Genomic DNA, 16,965 nt, shown 5'->3' with positions numbered 1-16,965 from the left:
TAGGTTGATTGGCTATGCTAAATATTGCCCCTTAGAGTCATGAGATGTGGAGGTTAGAGGGATTAGTGGGTGGATATGGGGGTAGGGCCTAGGTGGGATTGTGGTCAGTGCAGACTCGATGGGCCGAATGGCCTCCTTCTGCACTGTAGGGTTTCTATGATTCTACTGTACCTCAGTGTTATACAGCGACAATTTGCTCTATTTTGTGTGTTGCTCTCATTCTGTCACATGCTCTCTCTCCAGGTGTCCTACACCCTGCGTCGTCTCACTGGTCTGGAAAAGCAGCACCTGTTTGTGGGCCCTCAGACAGTAACGGTTATGCCCGCTCTGACTGGACTGGCTCCTGGCCTGGGTGATTGTACACCGGACCCTGTCAAAGGGGGAGTGGCAGTGACTGATTATCTAACATATAACTGTCTGACGGTGAGTACCAGCCAGTTGTGCATTGCGGGGAACAAGTTTAGACTGGTTGGAGGGACAGCAGAGGGTGAGAGGTGCCTGTGGAGAGTTGGGGTAAGAAGGGGTAGTTGTTGAACCAAGGGGACTGAGTCCACCTCTCGCCAAGGGAGCACATCATGATTTCCAGTTGTATATCCAACTACTAAATCTTCACCACCACCCACTGCCAGTGCTGTGGGAGCGCCGAGCTGTGGGAGGGTCAGTGCCAAGGGGGCGCCGTGCTGTGGGAGGGTCAGTGCTGAGGGAGTGCCGCGCTGTGGGAGGGTCAGTGCCGAGGGAGCGCCGCGCTGTGGGAGGGTCAGTGCTGAGGGAGCGCCGTACTGTGGGAGAGTCAGTGCTGAGGGAGCGCCGCACTGTGGGAGGGTCAGTGCTGAGGGAGTGCCGCACTGTGGGAGGGTCAGTGCTGAGGGAGCGCCGCACTGTGGGAGGGTCAGTGCTGAGGGAGTGCCACGCTGTGGGAGGGTCAGTGCCGAGGGGGCGCCACGCTGTGGGTCAGTGCCAAGGGAGCGCTGCGGGAGGGTCAGTGCCGAGGGAGCATCTACTATTTGTAACATTTCTACCTCCCTGCAGGACGACAAGGATTTTTACAGCGAGTGCCTGCGGACTTTCTGGTCCTGTCCCACCTGTGACCTCTACATGCCCTTCACCCCCTTGGAGCGGATGCAGCACGAGGCGTCCTGCGCGGCGCAGAGCCCACCGGAATCGGGTAAGGAACACCACTGGGGAATCTGCGGAACCCTCCTCCCTCTATGCGTGATCATGGTGTTTAATCCAGATTCTTTTCCCTCCACAGCCTCTTCCTCCCCGGGCCTCGACGCAGCCCCTCGCGTGGCCTCCGCTCTCCAGCTTCCCTACCACTGCGAATCCTGCCAGCAGGACTTCCTCTTCACCCCCACCCAGATCCTCAAACACAAAAGGCAGCACCAGCTGACAGGCGGACCCGAAAGCAGGACGTGACCACCGCGGGCGCACCCCCTGTTCCACCATCCCTGGCTACTGCTGGGAAAAGGAAAAGAGACATACTGCGGAAGTTTTTCCCCTTTGACTCATCACAACAGATAGAAGAACGCCAAATTTCCGAGAGAACACCAGGAAAAAAACTCAATGCCATGTGCGTCTGCATTTAAAAGCGTCCTCCTCTGTCGGATGGAATCCCAAATGTTTATTTCTGTGCTGGTGACTCAGCCGACAGCACTGCCGAGTGGCCAGCACCTGTAACTGTGATGTGACTGTTTACATAGAAATATCACGCACAAGAGGTCTAAGTGCTGGGATGGGAGGGGGAAAGTAGATGCAAAGTAAAAGGAGACGAGCAATTGTGACATCAGTTTTATTTAAATCTGTACACTTTTTGCAAATCGTAGATCAGATGAGATTTTGACGGGGGAGAAACAGAAGCCGGAAGTCGAACCCTCTTATTGTGCAGCAGAGGATTGTAAGAGATCCTTAGTGTCTGATGGGGGAAGCAATTCCCAGCGCAAAGTCAAATGAAGAGAAAGACAACAAACTCTTTTGATCGGGGGGAGGGAGGGGGGGGGGGGGGGTAAAAGAGTGGAGACAGTGTGGGGGAACGGAGCTCCCAGCACCCTCCCTGACAAAACGGCTTCACAGATCCGTCTATTGAAGGTCTCCCTCACAAAAAGCAGCTGAGGGGTACCTCCCTCTACCCCACCCCCCCCCCCGGCTCTGAATGGAAAGACCCCCCCCCCGCCAATGGTTCCAGCAGCCACAAATCAGCAAACGTGACAGACTGGCGAGGGGGTTAGATGTGTGCTGACTTCCGGAGGGGGCAGTGGGGGGGGAGGTACCCCTGATCAGTGTGGTGAGCTGTTCTCCCCACCACCATAGGGCGTGTTACGGTGTGAGTTATTTACACGGCAGAGGGCGGGGATTCCCAGCCGGAACTGACCCTGACGGGAGGTCAAGTATCCATTCAGCTCAGTTTAATTTTGCATAACGGGACCCCCCCCCACTCAGCGGGTGGTCTCTGAGGAGACGGAGGAAAAAATGAGGCGAGGGCTGTAAAGTGCATGATTGCAAAGCTGGGAGTCTGATTCCAGAGTTGACAGTATTTCCGTGACGGGAGGGGGAGGGAAGGAAAAGGAGGGGAAAGTCACTCTCCCGAGCGACAGCACGCTCTCACAGAGCACTGAAGATTCTGGCAGCCACTAGCCGTGTTGGCGTGAGGACCTGTGAAAGCAGAGAGAGAGAGAGAGTGTGAGAATGAAGGACAGGATCGACACATCCAGCCCCAGAATCTCCCTCTTGGAAGACAACCAGCTGAATGGAAATTGTCTCAGTCAGTTATAACTCCCCTAATCCACACATAATCAAGGGAGCGCCGCACTGTGGGAGGGTCAGTGCTGAGGCAGCGCCGCACTCTGGGAGGGTCAGTGCCGAGGGAGCGCCGCACTGTCGAAGTCTGTGCTGAGGCAGCGCCGCACTGTGGGAGGGTCAGTGCTGAGGGAGTCCCGCACTCTGGGAGGGTCAGTGCCGAGGGAGCGCCGCACTGTGGGAGGGTCAGTGCCGAGGGAGCGCCGCACTGTGGGAGGGTCAGTGCCGAGGGAGCGCCGCACTGTGGGAGGGTCAGTGCTGAGGGAGCGCCGCACTGTGGGAGGGTCAGTGCCGAGGGAGTGCTGCACTGTGGGAGGGTCAGTGCTGAGGGAGCGCCGCACTGTGGGAGGGTCAGTGCCGAGGGAGTGCTGCACTGTGGGAGGGTCAGTGCCGAGGGAGCGCCGCACTGTGGGAGGGTCAGTGCCGAGGGAGTGCTGCACTGTGGGAGGGTCAGTGCCGAGGGAGCGCCGCACTGAGGGAGGGTCAGTGCTGAGGGAGGGTCAGTGCTGAGGGAGTGCCGTGCTGAGGGAGTGCCGCACTGTGGGAGGGTCAGTGCCGAGGGAGCGCCGCACTGTGGGAGGGTCAGTGCTGAGGGAGGGTCAGTGCTGAGGGAGGGTCAGTGCTGAGGGAGTGCCGCACTGTGGGAGGGTCAGTGCCGAGGGAGCGCCGCACTGTCAGAGGGTCGCTGAGGGTGTTTTCCTACATTCAGTGGCGTGCACAACACAGATGGAGCAGTCTCCAGTACCAGCATCCCTCCTTGCTGGGCTGAAGTGCCACGCACTGAACTCCTCCCCGGGCTCCACAGTCCTCTCTCCCCCCCCCTCCGCCTCCCCCAGCCCCGCAGACGGCTGGCATTACCACTGATGTTGTCACAGTAGAAGAAGTACTCATCCTTCAGCACGGGACAGGCTGACACCAGGTCCTGCAGGCCGGGGCCCGTGATCGAGAGGCAGCCTGAGAGGTCGAGATGCTCTAGAAACGGAAGACCCCCGTGGAGCATCAGGGCCCTGCAACAGGACGGCACGGTTACCATGGGAACAGCGTAGGAGACAAGGACACGGGAACGGCACGGGGGACACGGGGGACACGGGAACGGCACGGGGGACACGGGAACGGCACGGGGGACACGGGAACGGCACTCGCAGCAATCGACAGTCAAATCAGGCCATTCGGCCCCTCATCTCCGTGCCACCAGCCCCATCTCCCCCAGATCCTTCTATTCCTTTCTCCCTGGTGTGTTTATCCAGCTTCCCCCTTTAAACACATCGACACGATTCACCTCAACCACTCCCGTGGGAGCGACTTCCACACTCTCCCCACTCTCTGGGGAAAGAGCTTCCTCCTCAATTCCTCCCTCATTGGATTTATTAGTGACCGTCTTAGACTGATAGGACACTGGTTCTGATGTCCCCCTTTCACGGGAAGAAGTGAACAAGATTAACAAGGATGATCTCTGATCGGAGAGCTAATAGCTATCAGGAAAGATTGAACAGGGGGTGACTTCCAGGAGGCTGCCGGAGCGCGGGGGGGTGCCTGATGAAGCGTTTTTGGATAGGGCCGAGGTCATTCACACCTCCACAGCCCAGCCTCGCTCCCTACCAATAAACATCCACCCGAGGGCCACAGACTCAACATTTCATTAAAAGAATGCCCCCTCAGCACTGACCCTCCCACAGTGCGGCGTTCCCTCAGCACTGACCCTCCCACAGTGCGGCGCTCCCTCAGCACTGACCCTCCCACAGTGCGGCGCTCCCTCAGCACTGACCCTCCCACAGTGCCGTGCTCCCTCAGCACTGACCCTCCCACAGTGCGGCGCTCCCTCAGCACTGACCCTCCCACAGTGCGGCGCTCCCTCAGCACTGACCCTCCCACAGTGCGGCACTCCCTCAGCACTGACCCTCCGGCAGTGTGGCACTCGCTTGGCACTGACCCTCTGACAGCGCAGAACTCCCTCGGCATTGGCATCACGGGGGCAGTGTCAGTCTGGATTATGGAGCGCCCCTCCAGATTGGGATGTCAAATCGCGACCTCATGATTGGGAAGCAGGTGAGAACACCATTGCGTCTAAGATTGACACGGTGTCTCGGGTGGGCAGGCAGGCGGGTGGCGTTCAGAGGGCGTTGGTTGTGATCTGCTGAGTGTGTCCAATGAAGCGGTTGACTTTTCAAATCACCAGCCAAAGCTGGGCCAGTCCTGATACCTTCCAGTCCGGCTCTGATCACTCAGTGTGAGGCCTAGGCTTCAGGGGGAGGGTGCTGGGATCCTGCTGTGCGCAAAAATCAGCAGTCATGTTTCCAAGCAATATAACAATGATCACACATACGGGGGTTGGGGGGGTGAGGGAACTCTCTGGGGGGTGGGCGTGGGGCGGAGGTCCTGGGTGTCCCTCCCACAGTTGAATAGCTGGGCCAGAGCAGTGGCCAAGTGGATGTAGGTGAGGTGCTGGAGAGACTCAGCTTCAAAGCATAAAAATTAGGAGGTGTCGGACCATTCGGCCCCTTGAGCCCTGCTCTCCCATTCGATAAGATCTGATTTTCTCCTGAATTCCACTTTCCAGTCTGTTCCCCTCCCCCTATAACACTCACCCCACCCCCCCCCAGCCCGCTTGTGGATCAGAAAGCTGTGTAACTCGGCCTTGAATATATTCAATGAGCCGCAGCCCCCACTGCTGTCTGGGGGGGAGGGGGGGATTCCAGACTGACCACCCACAGAGAGAAGAAATTCCTACTCATCTCCAATGGGAGACCCCCTCATTCTGAAACTGTGCCCCCACCTCCCCAAGTTCTAGATTCTCCCCCACGAGGGGTGGGGGGGGGGGGGGGAGAGAGGGAACATCCTCTCAGCATCCACCCTGTCAAACCCCCCCTCAGAATCGGAAATGTTTCAATAAGATCCCCTCTCATTCTTCTAAACTCCAATGGGTTCAGGCCCCGACCTGCTCAACCTTCTCCTCATCAGACAAAACCCTCCCCTTCACCCCAGGAATTGGTATCACAATGGAAGGAAGATGGTGATGAGAGAGGAGTGACAGAGGGTCTGAGTGAGGGTGGGAGAATGATGGACAGAGAGAGAGGGAAGCGGAGGGGTGGCAGGGAGGAGAGAGAGCAGGGAGGGGGTGGGGTGGCAGCAGAGCGTGGTGGGGGGGACGACAGCAGGGAGGGTTGGGGTGAGGGGGGGGGGGGCAGCAGAGCGGGGGGCAGCAGAGTGGGGGCGTGTGGGGGGCAGCAGAGCGGGGGCGTGTGGGGGGCAGCAGAGCGGGGGGCAGCAGAGCGGGGGCGTGTGGGGGGCAGCAGAGCGGGGGGCAGCAGAGCGGGGGCGTGGGGGGGGCAGCAGAGCGGGGGCGTGGGGGGGGCAGCAGAGCGGGGGCGTGGGGGGGGCAGCAGAGCGGGGGCGTGGGGGGGCAGCAGAGCGGGGGCGTGGGGGGGGCAGCAGAGCGGGGGCGTGGGGGGGGCAGCAGAGCGGGGGGCAGCAGAGCGGGGGCGTGGGGGGGCAGCAGAGCGGGGGCGTGGGGGGGGCAGCAGAGCGGGGGCGTGGGGGGGGCAGCAGAGCGGGGGGCAGCAGAGCGGGGGGCAGCAGAGCGGGGGCGTGGGGGGGACAGCAGAGCGGGGGCGTGGGGGGGGCAGCAGAGCGGGGGGCAGCAGAGCGGGGGCGTGGGGGGGGCAGCAGAGCGGGGGCGTGGGGGGGGCAGCAGAGCGGGGGCGTGGGGGGGGCAGCAGAGCGGGGGCGTGGGGGGGGCAGCAGAGCGGGGGCGTGGGGGGGGGGCAGCAGAGCGGGGGCGTGGGGGGGGGGGGGCAGCAGAGCGGGGGGCAGCAGAGCGGGGGCGCTCATATTAGAACAGTACAGCACAGAACAGGCCCTTCGGCCCACGGTGTTGTGCCGAGCTTTATCTGAAACTAAGGTCAAGCTATCCCACTCCCTATCATCCTGGTGTGCTCCATGTGCCTATCCAATAACCGCTTAAATGTTCCTAAAGTGTCTGACTCCACTATCACTGCAGGCAGTCCATTCCACACCCCAACCACTCTCTGCGTAAAGAACCTACCTCTGATATCCTTCCTATATCTCCCACCATGAACCCTATAGTTATGCCCCCTTGTAATAGCTCCATCCACCCGAGGAAATAGTCTCTGAACGTTCACTCTATCTATCCCCTTCATCATTTTATAAACCTCTATTAAGTCTCCCCTCAGCCTCCTCCGCTCCAGAGAGAACAGCCCGAGCTCCCTCAACCTTTCCTCATAAGACCTACCCTCCAAACCAGGCAGCATCCTGGTAAATCTCCTTTGCACTCTTTCCAGCTCTTCCACATCCTTCTTATAGTGAGGTGACCAGAACGGCACACAATATTCCAAATGTGGTCTCACCAAGGTCCTGTACAGTTGCAGCATAACCCCACGGCTCTTAAACTCCAACCCCCTGTTAATAAACGCTAACACACTATAGGCCTTCTTCACAGCTCTATCCATTTGAGTGGCAACCTTCAGAGATCTGTGGATATGAACCCCAAGATCTCTCTGTTCCTCCACATTCCTCAGAACCCTACCTTTGACCCTGTAATCTGCATTCAAATTTGTCCTACCAAAATGAATCACCTCACACTTAAACTCCATCTGCCATTTTTCGGCCCAGCTCTGCATCCTATCAATGTCTCTTTGCAGCCGACAGCAGCCCTCCACCTCATCCACTCCTCCACCAATCTTGGTGTTATCTGCAAATTTACTGATCCACCCTTCAGCCCCCTCCTCCAAGTCATTGATAAAAATCACAAATAGCAGATGACCCAGCACTGATCCCTGTGGTACGCCGCTGGTAACTGGTCTCCAGTCTGAAAATTTTCCATCCACCACCACCCTCTGTCTTCTATGAGATAGCCAGTTACTTATCCAATCGGCCAAATTTCCCTCTATCCCACACCTCCTTACTTTCTTCATGAGCCGACCATGGGGGACCTTATCAAACGCCTTACTAAAATCCATGTATATGTCATCAACTGCTCTCCCTTCATCGACACACTTAGTTACCTCCTCAAAAAAATTCAATCAAATTTGTGAGGCAAGACTTACCCTTCTCGAATCCGTGCGGACTATCCCGGATTAAGCTGCATCTTTCTAAATGGTCGTAAATCCTATCCCTCAGGACATTTTCCATTAACTTGCCGACCACCGAAGTAAGACTAACCGGCCTATAATTACCAGGGTCATTCCTATTTCCTTTCTTGAACAGAGGAACAACATTCGCCACTCTCCAGTCCTCTGGCACCACCCCCGTGGACAGTGAGGACCCAAAGATCAAAGCCAAAGGCTCTGCAATCTCATCCCTTGCCTCCCAAAGAATCCTAGGATATATCTCATCTGGCCCAAGGGACTTATCGACCTTCAGGTTTTTTCAAAATTGCTAATACATCTTCCCTCAGAACGTCTGCCTCCTCCAGCCTATCAGCCTGTATCGCGCACTCATCCTCAAAAACATGGATGTCCTTGTTGAACACTGAAGAAAAGTATTCATTCATCGCCTCTCCTATCTCTTCTAACTCCATGCACAAGTTCCCACTACTGTCCTTGACCGGCCCTAACCTCACCCTGGTCCTTCTTTTATTGCTCACATAAAGAGTAAAAAGCCTTGGGGTTTTCCTTGATCCGACCCGCCAAGGACTTCTCATGCCCCCTCCTAGCTCTCCTAAGCCCTTTTTTCAGCTCATTCCTTGCTAACTTGTAACCCTCAATGGACCCAACTGAACCTTGTTTTCTCATCCTTACATAAGCTTCCTTCTTCCTCTTGACAAGACATTCAACCTCTTTTGTGAACCATGGTTCCCTCACTCGGCCATTTCCTCCCTGCCTGACAGGGACATGCCTATCAAGGACACGCAGTATTTGTTCCTTGAACAAGCTCCACTTTTCACTAGTGCCTTTCCCTGACAGTTTCTGTTCCCATCTTATGCTCCCTAATTCTTGCCTAATCGCATCATAATTACCCCTCCCCCAATTATAAACCTTGCCCTGCCGTACGGCCCTATCCCTCTCCATTGCAATAACAAAAGACACCGAATTCTGGTCGCTATCGCCAAAGTGCTCTCCCACAACCAAATCTAACACTTGGCCCGGTTCATTACCCAGTACCAAATCCAATGTGGCCCCACCTCTTGTCGGCCTATCCACATATTGTGTCAGGAAACCCTCCTGCACACACTGTAGGGGAGGGCAGCAGACTGGGGGGTGGGATGGAGGGCAGAACAGGGGATCGGGTACCTGAGGCCTTGGTCTGTGATCTGGAAGCAGCCAGAGAGACTGAGGAATCGTAGTGAGCGAGCATCGGGGTCGACTCCGACCTTCCAGTGTCCAGTGGAGTGTCCGCCCTCTGAGCCCCGAGTCCGCACCATCTTGTTGCAATGGGCTGAGGGAGCTGCTTTAGTCCTGAAGCTGGAGTCTGCAGCACAGAGGGTGTGCCCGCAGCGGGCTTGGGCTCGCTGGCTGTGAGCGTGGCGGATGCAGCGGGCAGCAATGGCGCCCGAGGGTGGGTTCCTCGGGAGGGGCCCCGATCTGCTGGGCCGCAGTTTCAGCCCCCCGGCCTCCTCAATGTCCAGTAGATCATCCTCGGGCAGCAGCCAGACCCGGCCAGGCAGCCCCTGTGTGCCCAGCACGGCCGAATCCTCAGGCGGGCAGTCATGGCAGCCATGCGGGGCCCAGGTACACTCACTCCGCCAGCCTCCCATCTCGTGGTCCTCCTCGGCAAGGTCCCCCAGGGCTCGGGATAGGTGGTGTAGGGCCGCGTCCGTGATCCGGTCACACCCTGACAAATCCAGGTGACGAAGTGAGTGGTAACTCCCCAACAGGGACCTACACAGAACAGAGAGAGAGAGTGTCACTTCCAATTCAATCCCACTGCCAACTCTGTCTCCTCCTTCACCTGTGAGAGAGCGAGAGATAACAGGGGATGGAGAGAATGCAAGAGAGGGAAAGGGAGAGAGCAAGGGTCAGGGCGATACTGAGAGAGGGAGAAGACCGAGAGAGAGAAAGGTGGGGCGAGAGACACCGAGCGAGCGAGGGGGGGAGGGGCGGGCGGAGAGACACTGAGCGAGCGAGGGGGGGGGGAACACTGACTGAGTTGGGGGGGACGGGGGGAAAGAGACACTGACCGAGTGAGGGGGTTGGGGGGACGACGACACTGACCGAGTTGGGGGGGGGGGGGGGGGAGGGGAGGAGACACTGACTGAGATGGGGGGGGGGGGGGGGAGGGGAGGAGACACTGACTGAGATGGGGGGGGGGGGGGGGAGAGAGACAGTGACCGAGTGACGGGGGGGGGAGAGACAGTGAGGGGGGGGGGGGAGACACTGACAGTGTGAGGGGGGGAGAGACACTGACAGTGTGAGGGGGGGGCGGGGTGAGAAACTGAGCGAGAGAGAGAAATGGGGGAAAGACAGTGAATAAGAAGGGACACAGAGTGTGAGAGTGAGAGACTTGGTGGGAGGGAGGCGACACTGTGAAGAAGCGAGAGGGGAGAGATAGAGACAGCGTCCGTGGGGGCGGTGATCGAGAGAACGTGTCCGAGGGGGGAGGGACAGAGAGAGCGTCCGAGGGGGGAGGGACAGAGTGTCCGAGGGGGGAGGGACAGAGAGAGCGTCCGTGGGGGGAGGGACAGAGAGAGCGTCCGAGGGGGGAGGGACAGAGAGAGCGTCCGAAGGGGGAGGGACAGAGAGAGCGTCCGAAGGGGGGAGGGGTGACAGAGAGCGTGTCCGAGGAGGGAGGGACAGAGAGAGCGTGTCCGAGGGGGGAGGGACAGAGAGAGCGTGTCCGAGGGGGGAGGGACAGAGAGAGCGTGTCCGAGGGGGGAGGGACAGAGAGAGCGTGTCCGAGGGGGGAGGGACAGAGAGAGCGTGTCCGAGGGGGGAGGGACAGAGAGAGCGTGTCCGAGGGGGGAGGGACAGAGAGAGCGTGTCCGAGGGGGGAGGGACAGAGAGAGCGTCCGAGGGGGGAGGGACAGAGAGAGCGTCCGAGGGGGGAGGGACAGAGAGAGCGTCCGAGGGGGGAGGGACAGAGAGAGCGTCCGAGGGGGGAGGGACAGAGAGAGCGTCCGAGGGGGGAGGGACAGAGAGAGCGTCCGAGGGGGGAGGGACAGAGAGAGCGTCCGAGGGGGGAGGGACAGAGAGAGCGTCCGAGGGGGGAGGGACAGAGAGAGCGTCCGAGGGGGGAGGGACAGAGAGAGCGTCCGAGGGGGGAGGGACAGAGAGAGCGTCCGAGGGGGGAGGGACAGAGAGAGCGTCCGAGGGGGGAGGGACAGAGAGAGCGTCCGAGGGGGGAGGGACAGAGAGCGTCCGAGGGGGGAGGGACAGAGAGAGCGTCCGAGGGGGGAGGGACAGAGAGAGCGTCCGAGGGGGGAGGGACAGAGAGAGCGTCCGAGGGGGGAGGGACAGAGAGAGCGTCCGAGGGGGGAGGGACAGAGAGAGCGTCCGAGGGGGGAGGGACAGAGAGAGCGTCCGAGGGGGGAGGGACAGAGAGAGCGTCCGAGGGGGGAGGGACAGAGAGAGCGTCCGAGGGGGGGAGGGACAGAGAGAGCGTCCGAGGGGGGGAGGGACAGAGAGAGCGTCCGAGGGGGGGAGGGACAGAGAGAGCGTCCGAGGGGGGAGGGACAGAGAGCGTCCGAGGGGGGAGGGACAGAGAGCGTGTCCGAGGGGGGAGGGACAGAGAGCGTCTGAGGGGGGAGGGACAGAGAGAGCGTCCGCGGGGGGGAGGGACAGAGAGAGCGTCCGAGGGGGGGAGGGACAGAGAGAGCGTCCGAGGGGGGGAGGGACAGAGAGAGCGTCCGAGGGGGGGAGGGACAGAGAGAGCGTCCGAGGGGAGGAGGGAAAGAGAGAGCGTCCGAGGGGGGGAGGGACAGAGAGAGCGTCCGAGGGGAGGAGGGAAAGAGAGAGCGTCCGAGGAGAGGAGGGACAGAGAGAGTGTCCGAGGGGGGAGGGACAGAGAGAGCGTGTCCGAGGGGGGAGGGACAGAGAGAGCGTGTCCGAGGGGGGAGGGACAGAGAGAGCGTCCGAGGGAGGAGGGACAGAGAGAGCGTCCGAGGGAGGAGGGACAGAGAGAGCGTCCGAGGGGGGAGGGACAGAGAGAGCGTCCGAGGGGGGAGGGACAGAGAGAGCGTCCGAGGGGGGAGGGACAGAGAGAGCGTCCGAGGGGGGAGGGACAGAGAGAGCGTCCGAGGGGGGAGGGACAGAGAGAGCGTCCGAGGGGGGAGGGACAGAGAGAGCGTCCGAGGGGGGAGGGACAGAGAGAGCGTCCGAGGGAGGAGGGACAGAGAGAGCGTCCGAGGGGGGAGGCGTGCTTGGAGGGGGAGAGAAAGGAGGATGATTTTTGGCCACACTACCTGTTGAATGCAGAGTCTGTCACAGCTGTCTGCGTCAAGTCCAGATGTTCCAGCTGGGAGCAGCAGTTGAGAATCTGTCTGACCTGGTGTGTGGGGAAAGGAGAAGAGGGGGTGTGTTAATGATCAGATCAGGCGATCATGCCCCGTGTGTGGCCGATAGTGAAGGCCACATCTGCATGCGCACGCACAGCCCTTGGAATGGAATGCAGGGCCTCGAGGTGGGGCTGGCACATGGGAGTCTGCAAGCCCGCCCGCCTCCCACTCCCACAGCACGAGCAGGGGATGGAGAGGGGAAGGCCCCGCTGGGGGGATCTGAACCCGAGAGGCTCTGCGCGGGAGAGGGGATCTGAACCCGAGAGGCTCCCCGCAGGAGGATCTGAACCCGAGGGGCTCCCCGTGGGAGGATCTGAACCCGAGGGGCTCCGCGCGGGAGGATCTGAACCCGAGGGGCTCCCCGCGGGAGGATCTGAACCCGAGAGGCTCCGCGCGGGGGGATCTGAACCCGAGGGGCTCCGCGCAGGGTCAGGTTGGGGGAGGATCTGAACTCGAGGGGCTCCGCGCGGGGATCTGAACCCGAGAGGCTCCGCGCGGGGGGATCTGAACCCGAGAGGCTCCGCGCGGGGGGATCTGAACCCGAGGGGCTCCGCGCGGGGGGATCTGAACCCGAGAGGCTCCGCGCGGGGGGATCTGAACCCGAGAGGCTCCGCGCGGGGGGATCTGAACCCGAGGGGCTCCGCGCGGGGGGATCTGAACCCGAGGGGCTCCGCGCGGGGATCTGAACTCGAGGGGCTCCGCGCGGGGGGATCTGAACCCGAGAGGCTCCACGCGGGGATCTGAACCCGACACCGCTCCATCTTCAGTTCCCGAAGCTGGAAGCCACCTGCCCCTGTGAATGGCTCTCTCCAGCCTGACTGGGGGTTTGATGCCGGTGCCTACCATCTGGCTAGACAAGGTGCTGCTGTAGGCCAAAACCAGCGTCTTGACTGATGGTCCAACTTGTGGAAGCAGATAATGCAGCAAACCCTGCAGCAGATGCGCTTCCCTCTGCGTCTTGCTGAGTGTCGACAGCCAGCGCCCACCTTCCTCTGTGAAATACACCGCAAGAAAGAGCAAAGAGCTGGTCAGAGAGCGTATCGGGATCCATTACCCCCCCAACGCCCCCACCACCCACTCTCAAACTACACTCTGTATCTAACACCGTGCTGTACCTGTCCTGGGAGTGTTTGATGGGGACAGTGTAGAGGGAGCTTTACTCTGTATCTAACCCCGTGCTGTGCCTGTCCTGGGAGTGTTTGATGGGGACAGTGTAGAGGGAGCTTTACTCTGTATCTAACCCCGTGCTGTACCTGTCCTGGGAGTGTTTGATGGGGAAAGTGTAGAGGGAGCTTTACTCTGTATCTAACCCCGTGCTGTACCTGTCCTGGGAGTGTTTGATGGGGACAGGATAGAGGGAGCTTTACTCTGTATCTAACCCCATGCTGTCCCTGTCCTGGGAGTGTTTGATGGGGACAGTGTAGAGGGAGCTTCATTCTGTATCTAACGCCGTGCTGTACCTGTCCTGGGAGTGTTTGATGGGGACAGTGGAGAGGGAGCTTTACTCTGTATCTAACCCCGTGCTGTACCTGTCCTGGGAGTGTTTGATCGGGACAGGATAGAGGGAGCTTTACTCTGTATCTAACGCCGTGCTGTACCTGTCCTGGGAGTGTTTGATGGGGACAGGATAGAGGGAGCTTCACTCTGTATCTAACCCCGTGCTGTACCTGTCCTGGGAGTGTTTGATGGGGACAGTGTAGAGGGAGCTTTACTCTGTATCTAACCCTGTGCTGTACCTGTCCTGGGAGTGTTTGATGGGGACAGTGGAGAGGGAGCTTTACTCTGTATCTAACCCGGTGCTGTACCTGTCCTGGGAGTGTTTGATCGGGACAGGATAGAGGGAGCTTTACTCTGTATCTAACCCCGTGCTGTACCTGTCCTGGGAGTGTTTGATGGGGACAGTGTAGAGGGAACTTTACTCTGTATCTAACCCCGTGCTGTACCTGTCCTGGGAGTGTTTGATGGGGACAGGATAGAGGGAGCTTTACTCTGTATCTAACCCCATGCTGTCCCTGTCCTGGGAGTGTTTGATGGGGACAGTGGAGAGGGAGCTTTACTCTGTATCTAACCCCGTGCTGTACCTGTCCTGGGAGTGTTTGATCGGGACAGGATAGAGGGAGCTTTACTCTGTATCTAACCCCGTGCTGTACCTGTCCTGGGAGTGTTTGATGGGGACAGGATAGAGGGAGCTTCAGTCTGTATCTAACCCCGTGCTGTACCTGTCCTGGGAGTGTTTGATGGGGACAGTGTAGAGGGAGCTTTACTCTGTATCTAACCCTGTGCTGTACCTGTCCTGGGAGTGTTTGATGGGGACAGTGGAGAGGGAGCTTTACTCTGTATCTAACCCGGTGCTGTACCTGTCCTGGGAGTGTTTAATCGGGACAGGATAGAGGGAGCTTTACTCTGTATCTAACCCCGTGCTGTACCTGTCCTGGGAGTGTTTGATGGGGACAGTGTAGAGTGCGGCGGGCCTCTCACTCACCAGATTCATCAATGTCCGCATCCTCATCCCATTCCCTGGACAAATCCTCCTGATCTTCCTCATCCTCACAGAGATATTCAGGCCCCAGGCTGACACTGGGAGGGGGTCCATTGTACCAGTCCCCTAGTGAGAGAAACCAGAGTAACAGATTTTGGGAAAAGGATCCGTTTACCCCCGCAGCCACCTCCGGTCCCCTCTCCCCACCCCGCCGCCCCTCTCCTGATCCTCGACTGACCCTACGACAGTGCGAGTGTGGCGCTCTTCGGCACCGACCCTCCCACAGTGCGGTGCTCCCTCAGCACTGACCCTCCCACAGTGCGGTGCTCCCTCAGCACAGACCCTCCCACAGTGCGGCACTCACTCAGCACTGACCCTCCCACAGTGCGGCGCTCCCTCAACAGTGACCCTCCCACAGAGCGGGCGCTCCCTCAGCAGTGACCCTCCCACAGAGCGGGCGCTCCCTCAACACTGACCCTCCTACAGTGCGGCGCTCCCTCAGCACTGACCCTCCCACAGTGCGGCGCTCCCTCAGCACTGACCCTCCCACAGTGCGGCGCTCCCTCAGCACTGACCCTCCCACAGTGCCGCGCTCCCTCAGCACTGCCCCTCCCACAGTGCGGCGCTCCCTCAGCACTGACCCTCCCACAGTGCGGCGCTCCCTCAGCACTGACCCTCCCACAGTGCGGCGCTCCCTCAGCACTGACCCTCCCACAGTGCGGCGCTCCCTCAGCACTGACCCTCCCACAGTGCGGCGCTCCCTCAGCACTGACCCTCCCACAGTGCGGCGCTCCCTCAGCACTGACCCTCCCACAGTGCGGCGCTCCCTCAGCACTGACCCTCCCACAGTGCGGCGCTCCCTCAGCACTGACCCTCCCACAGCGCGACACTCCCTCAGCACTGACCCTCCCACAGTGCGGCGCTCCCTCAGCACTGACCCTCCCACAGTGCGGCGCTCCCTCAGCACTGACCCTCCCACAGTGCGGCGCTCCCTCAGCACTGACCCTCCCACAGTGCGGCGCTCCCTCAGCACTGACCCTCCCACAGTGCGGCACTCCCTCAGCACTGCGGTTACGCTGTCAGGTCTGGATTACAGCCTCAGACACCCGACCGTTCTGACTGCATTGCTTTGGTGCTTAACAGATCGAGCCACGAGATTGGTGTGTGCCGCACAAACCCACCTCTCACCCAGCTGATAGGGTACAGATGCCTCCAGAGGGCACCGGTGCGTGCCAGCACAGACCAGCGGGTATTAACCTGGCAAGATCGACACAGCTCGCGAGGGTTGAGATAGCCGAGGATTTTCAGCAGCACCTCAGGGGGCAGCTGGGAGACGTGAGTGTTGTTGGCCACTGGCTCCGACTCTAGAACAGGGAGAGACAGAGAGTGAAAACCAGACTGCGGCAGCGAGCATGCTTCAGCGATGCAGAAGGCCGATCCTCCGGGGAAACATCGCCCAGTTCCCCAGGGAATCCCTGCCTCCGCACAGCACACTGCCTCCCCCCCTCCCCCACCGGCCGCCTGAGCCCCTCCCCCTCATTGCCTGGGCCCCCTCCCCCCCCCGGCCGCCTGGGCCCCTCCCCCCCGCCGCCTGGGCCCCTCCCCCACCGCCGCCTGGGCCCCTCCCCCAATCCCCATCAGCCTCGACAACCCTATCTCGTAACCTCATTCAGCCTCTACAACTCTCCCTATCTCTGTAAGCCCCTCCAGCCCCTACATCCCTCCCCAACTCTGTAAGCCCCTCCAGCTCCTACAACTCTCCTCATCTCTGTAACCTCCTCCAGCCCCTACAACCCTATCTCCGTAACCCCCTCCAGCCCCCTATATCCCTCCCTATCTCTGTAACCTTCCCCAGCCCCTACAACGCTCCCTATCTCTGTAACCTCCTACAACCCTCTGAGATCTCTGCGCTCCTTCCGGCCTCTCGAGCATCCCCCGATTCCCATCGCTCCACCATTGGCGGCCGTGCCTTCAGCTGGCTGGGAGGCCCTAAGCTATGGAACTCCTTCCCTAAACACAGCAGATAGGAGCAGGAGAGCATTCGGCCCTTCGAGCCTGCTCCGCCATTCATCATGGCTGATCATCCAACTCAATAGCCTAATCTTGCTCTCTCCCCATAACCTTTGATCCCATTTGCCCCAAGTGCTATATCCAGCCGCCTCTTGAATACATTCAATGTTTTGGCATCAGCTGCTTCTTGTGGTAATGAATTCCACAGGCTCACCACTCTTTGGGTGAAGAAATG

The 16,965-nt window shown here is 59.8% G+C and overlaps 2 protein-coding genes across 2 annotated transcripts; one reads left to right on the top strand and one right to left on the bottom strand.

The window, feature by feature from the left end:
- Positions 1-247: 247 nt before the first annotated feature.
- Positions 248-1,786, top strand: LOC144490866 (putative ATP-dependent RNA helicase DHX34). Its single transcript, XM_078208556.1, has 3 exons — positions 248-423; positions 1,030-1,165; positions 1,253-1,786. Exons 1-3 carry the CDS (start codon positions 319-321, stop codon positions 1,414-1,416), a joined length of 405 nt encoding a protein of 134 aa, XP_078064682.1. The 5' UTR covers positions 248-318; the 3' UTR covers positions 1,417-1,786.
- LOC144490865 (F-box/LRR-repeat protein 5-like) lies at positions 1,774-16,084 on the bottom strand (the record flags this gene model as incomplete). The annotated part of the gene is made up of 7 exons (XM_078208555.1): positions 1,774-2,649; positions 3,652-3,800; positions 9,042-9,629; positions 12,149-12,231; positions 13,085-13,233; positions 14,724-14,846; positions 15,902-16,084. Coding segments are annotated over 7 exons (1,352 nt in total), but the record flags the coding sequence as incomplete, so codon positions are not given.
- Between the last annotated feature and the right edge of the window lie 881 nt (positions 16,085-16,965).

The sequence above is a fragment of the Mustelus asterias genome, unplaced genomic scaffold (genome assembly GCF_964213995.1).
Source record: "Mustelus asterias unplaced genomic scaffold, sMusAst1.hap1.1 HAP1_SCAFFOLD_3934, whole genome shotgun sequence".
Classification (NCBI taxonomy): Eukaryota; Metazoa; Chordata; class Chondrichthyes; order Carcharhiniformes; family Triakidae; genus Mustelus; species Mustelus asterias.
This window is presented reverse-complemented; position numbering and strand designations above follow the sequence as displayed.

Coding starts and splice junctions, on each gene's coding strand:
- LOC144490866 (XM_078208556.1), top strand. CDS start 319: ATGCCCGCTCTGACTGGACTGGCTCCTGGCCTGGGTGATTGTACACCG. Junction 424..1,029: donor TAACATATAACTGTCTGACG/GTGAGTACCAGC, acceptor ACCTCCCTGCAG/GACGACAAGGATTTTTACAG. Junction 1,166..1,252: donor GCAGAGCCCACCGGAATCGG/GTAAGGAACACC, acceptor TTCCCTCCACAG/CCTCTTCCTCCCCGGGCCTC.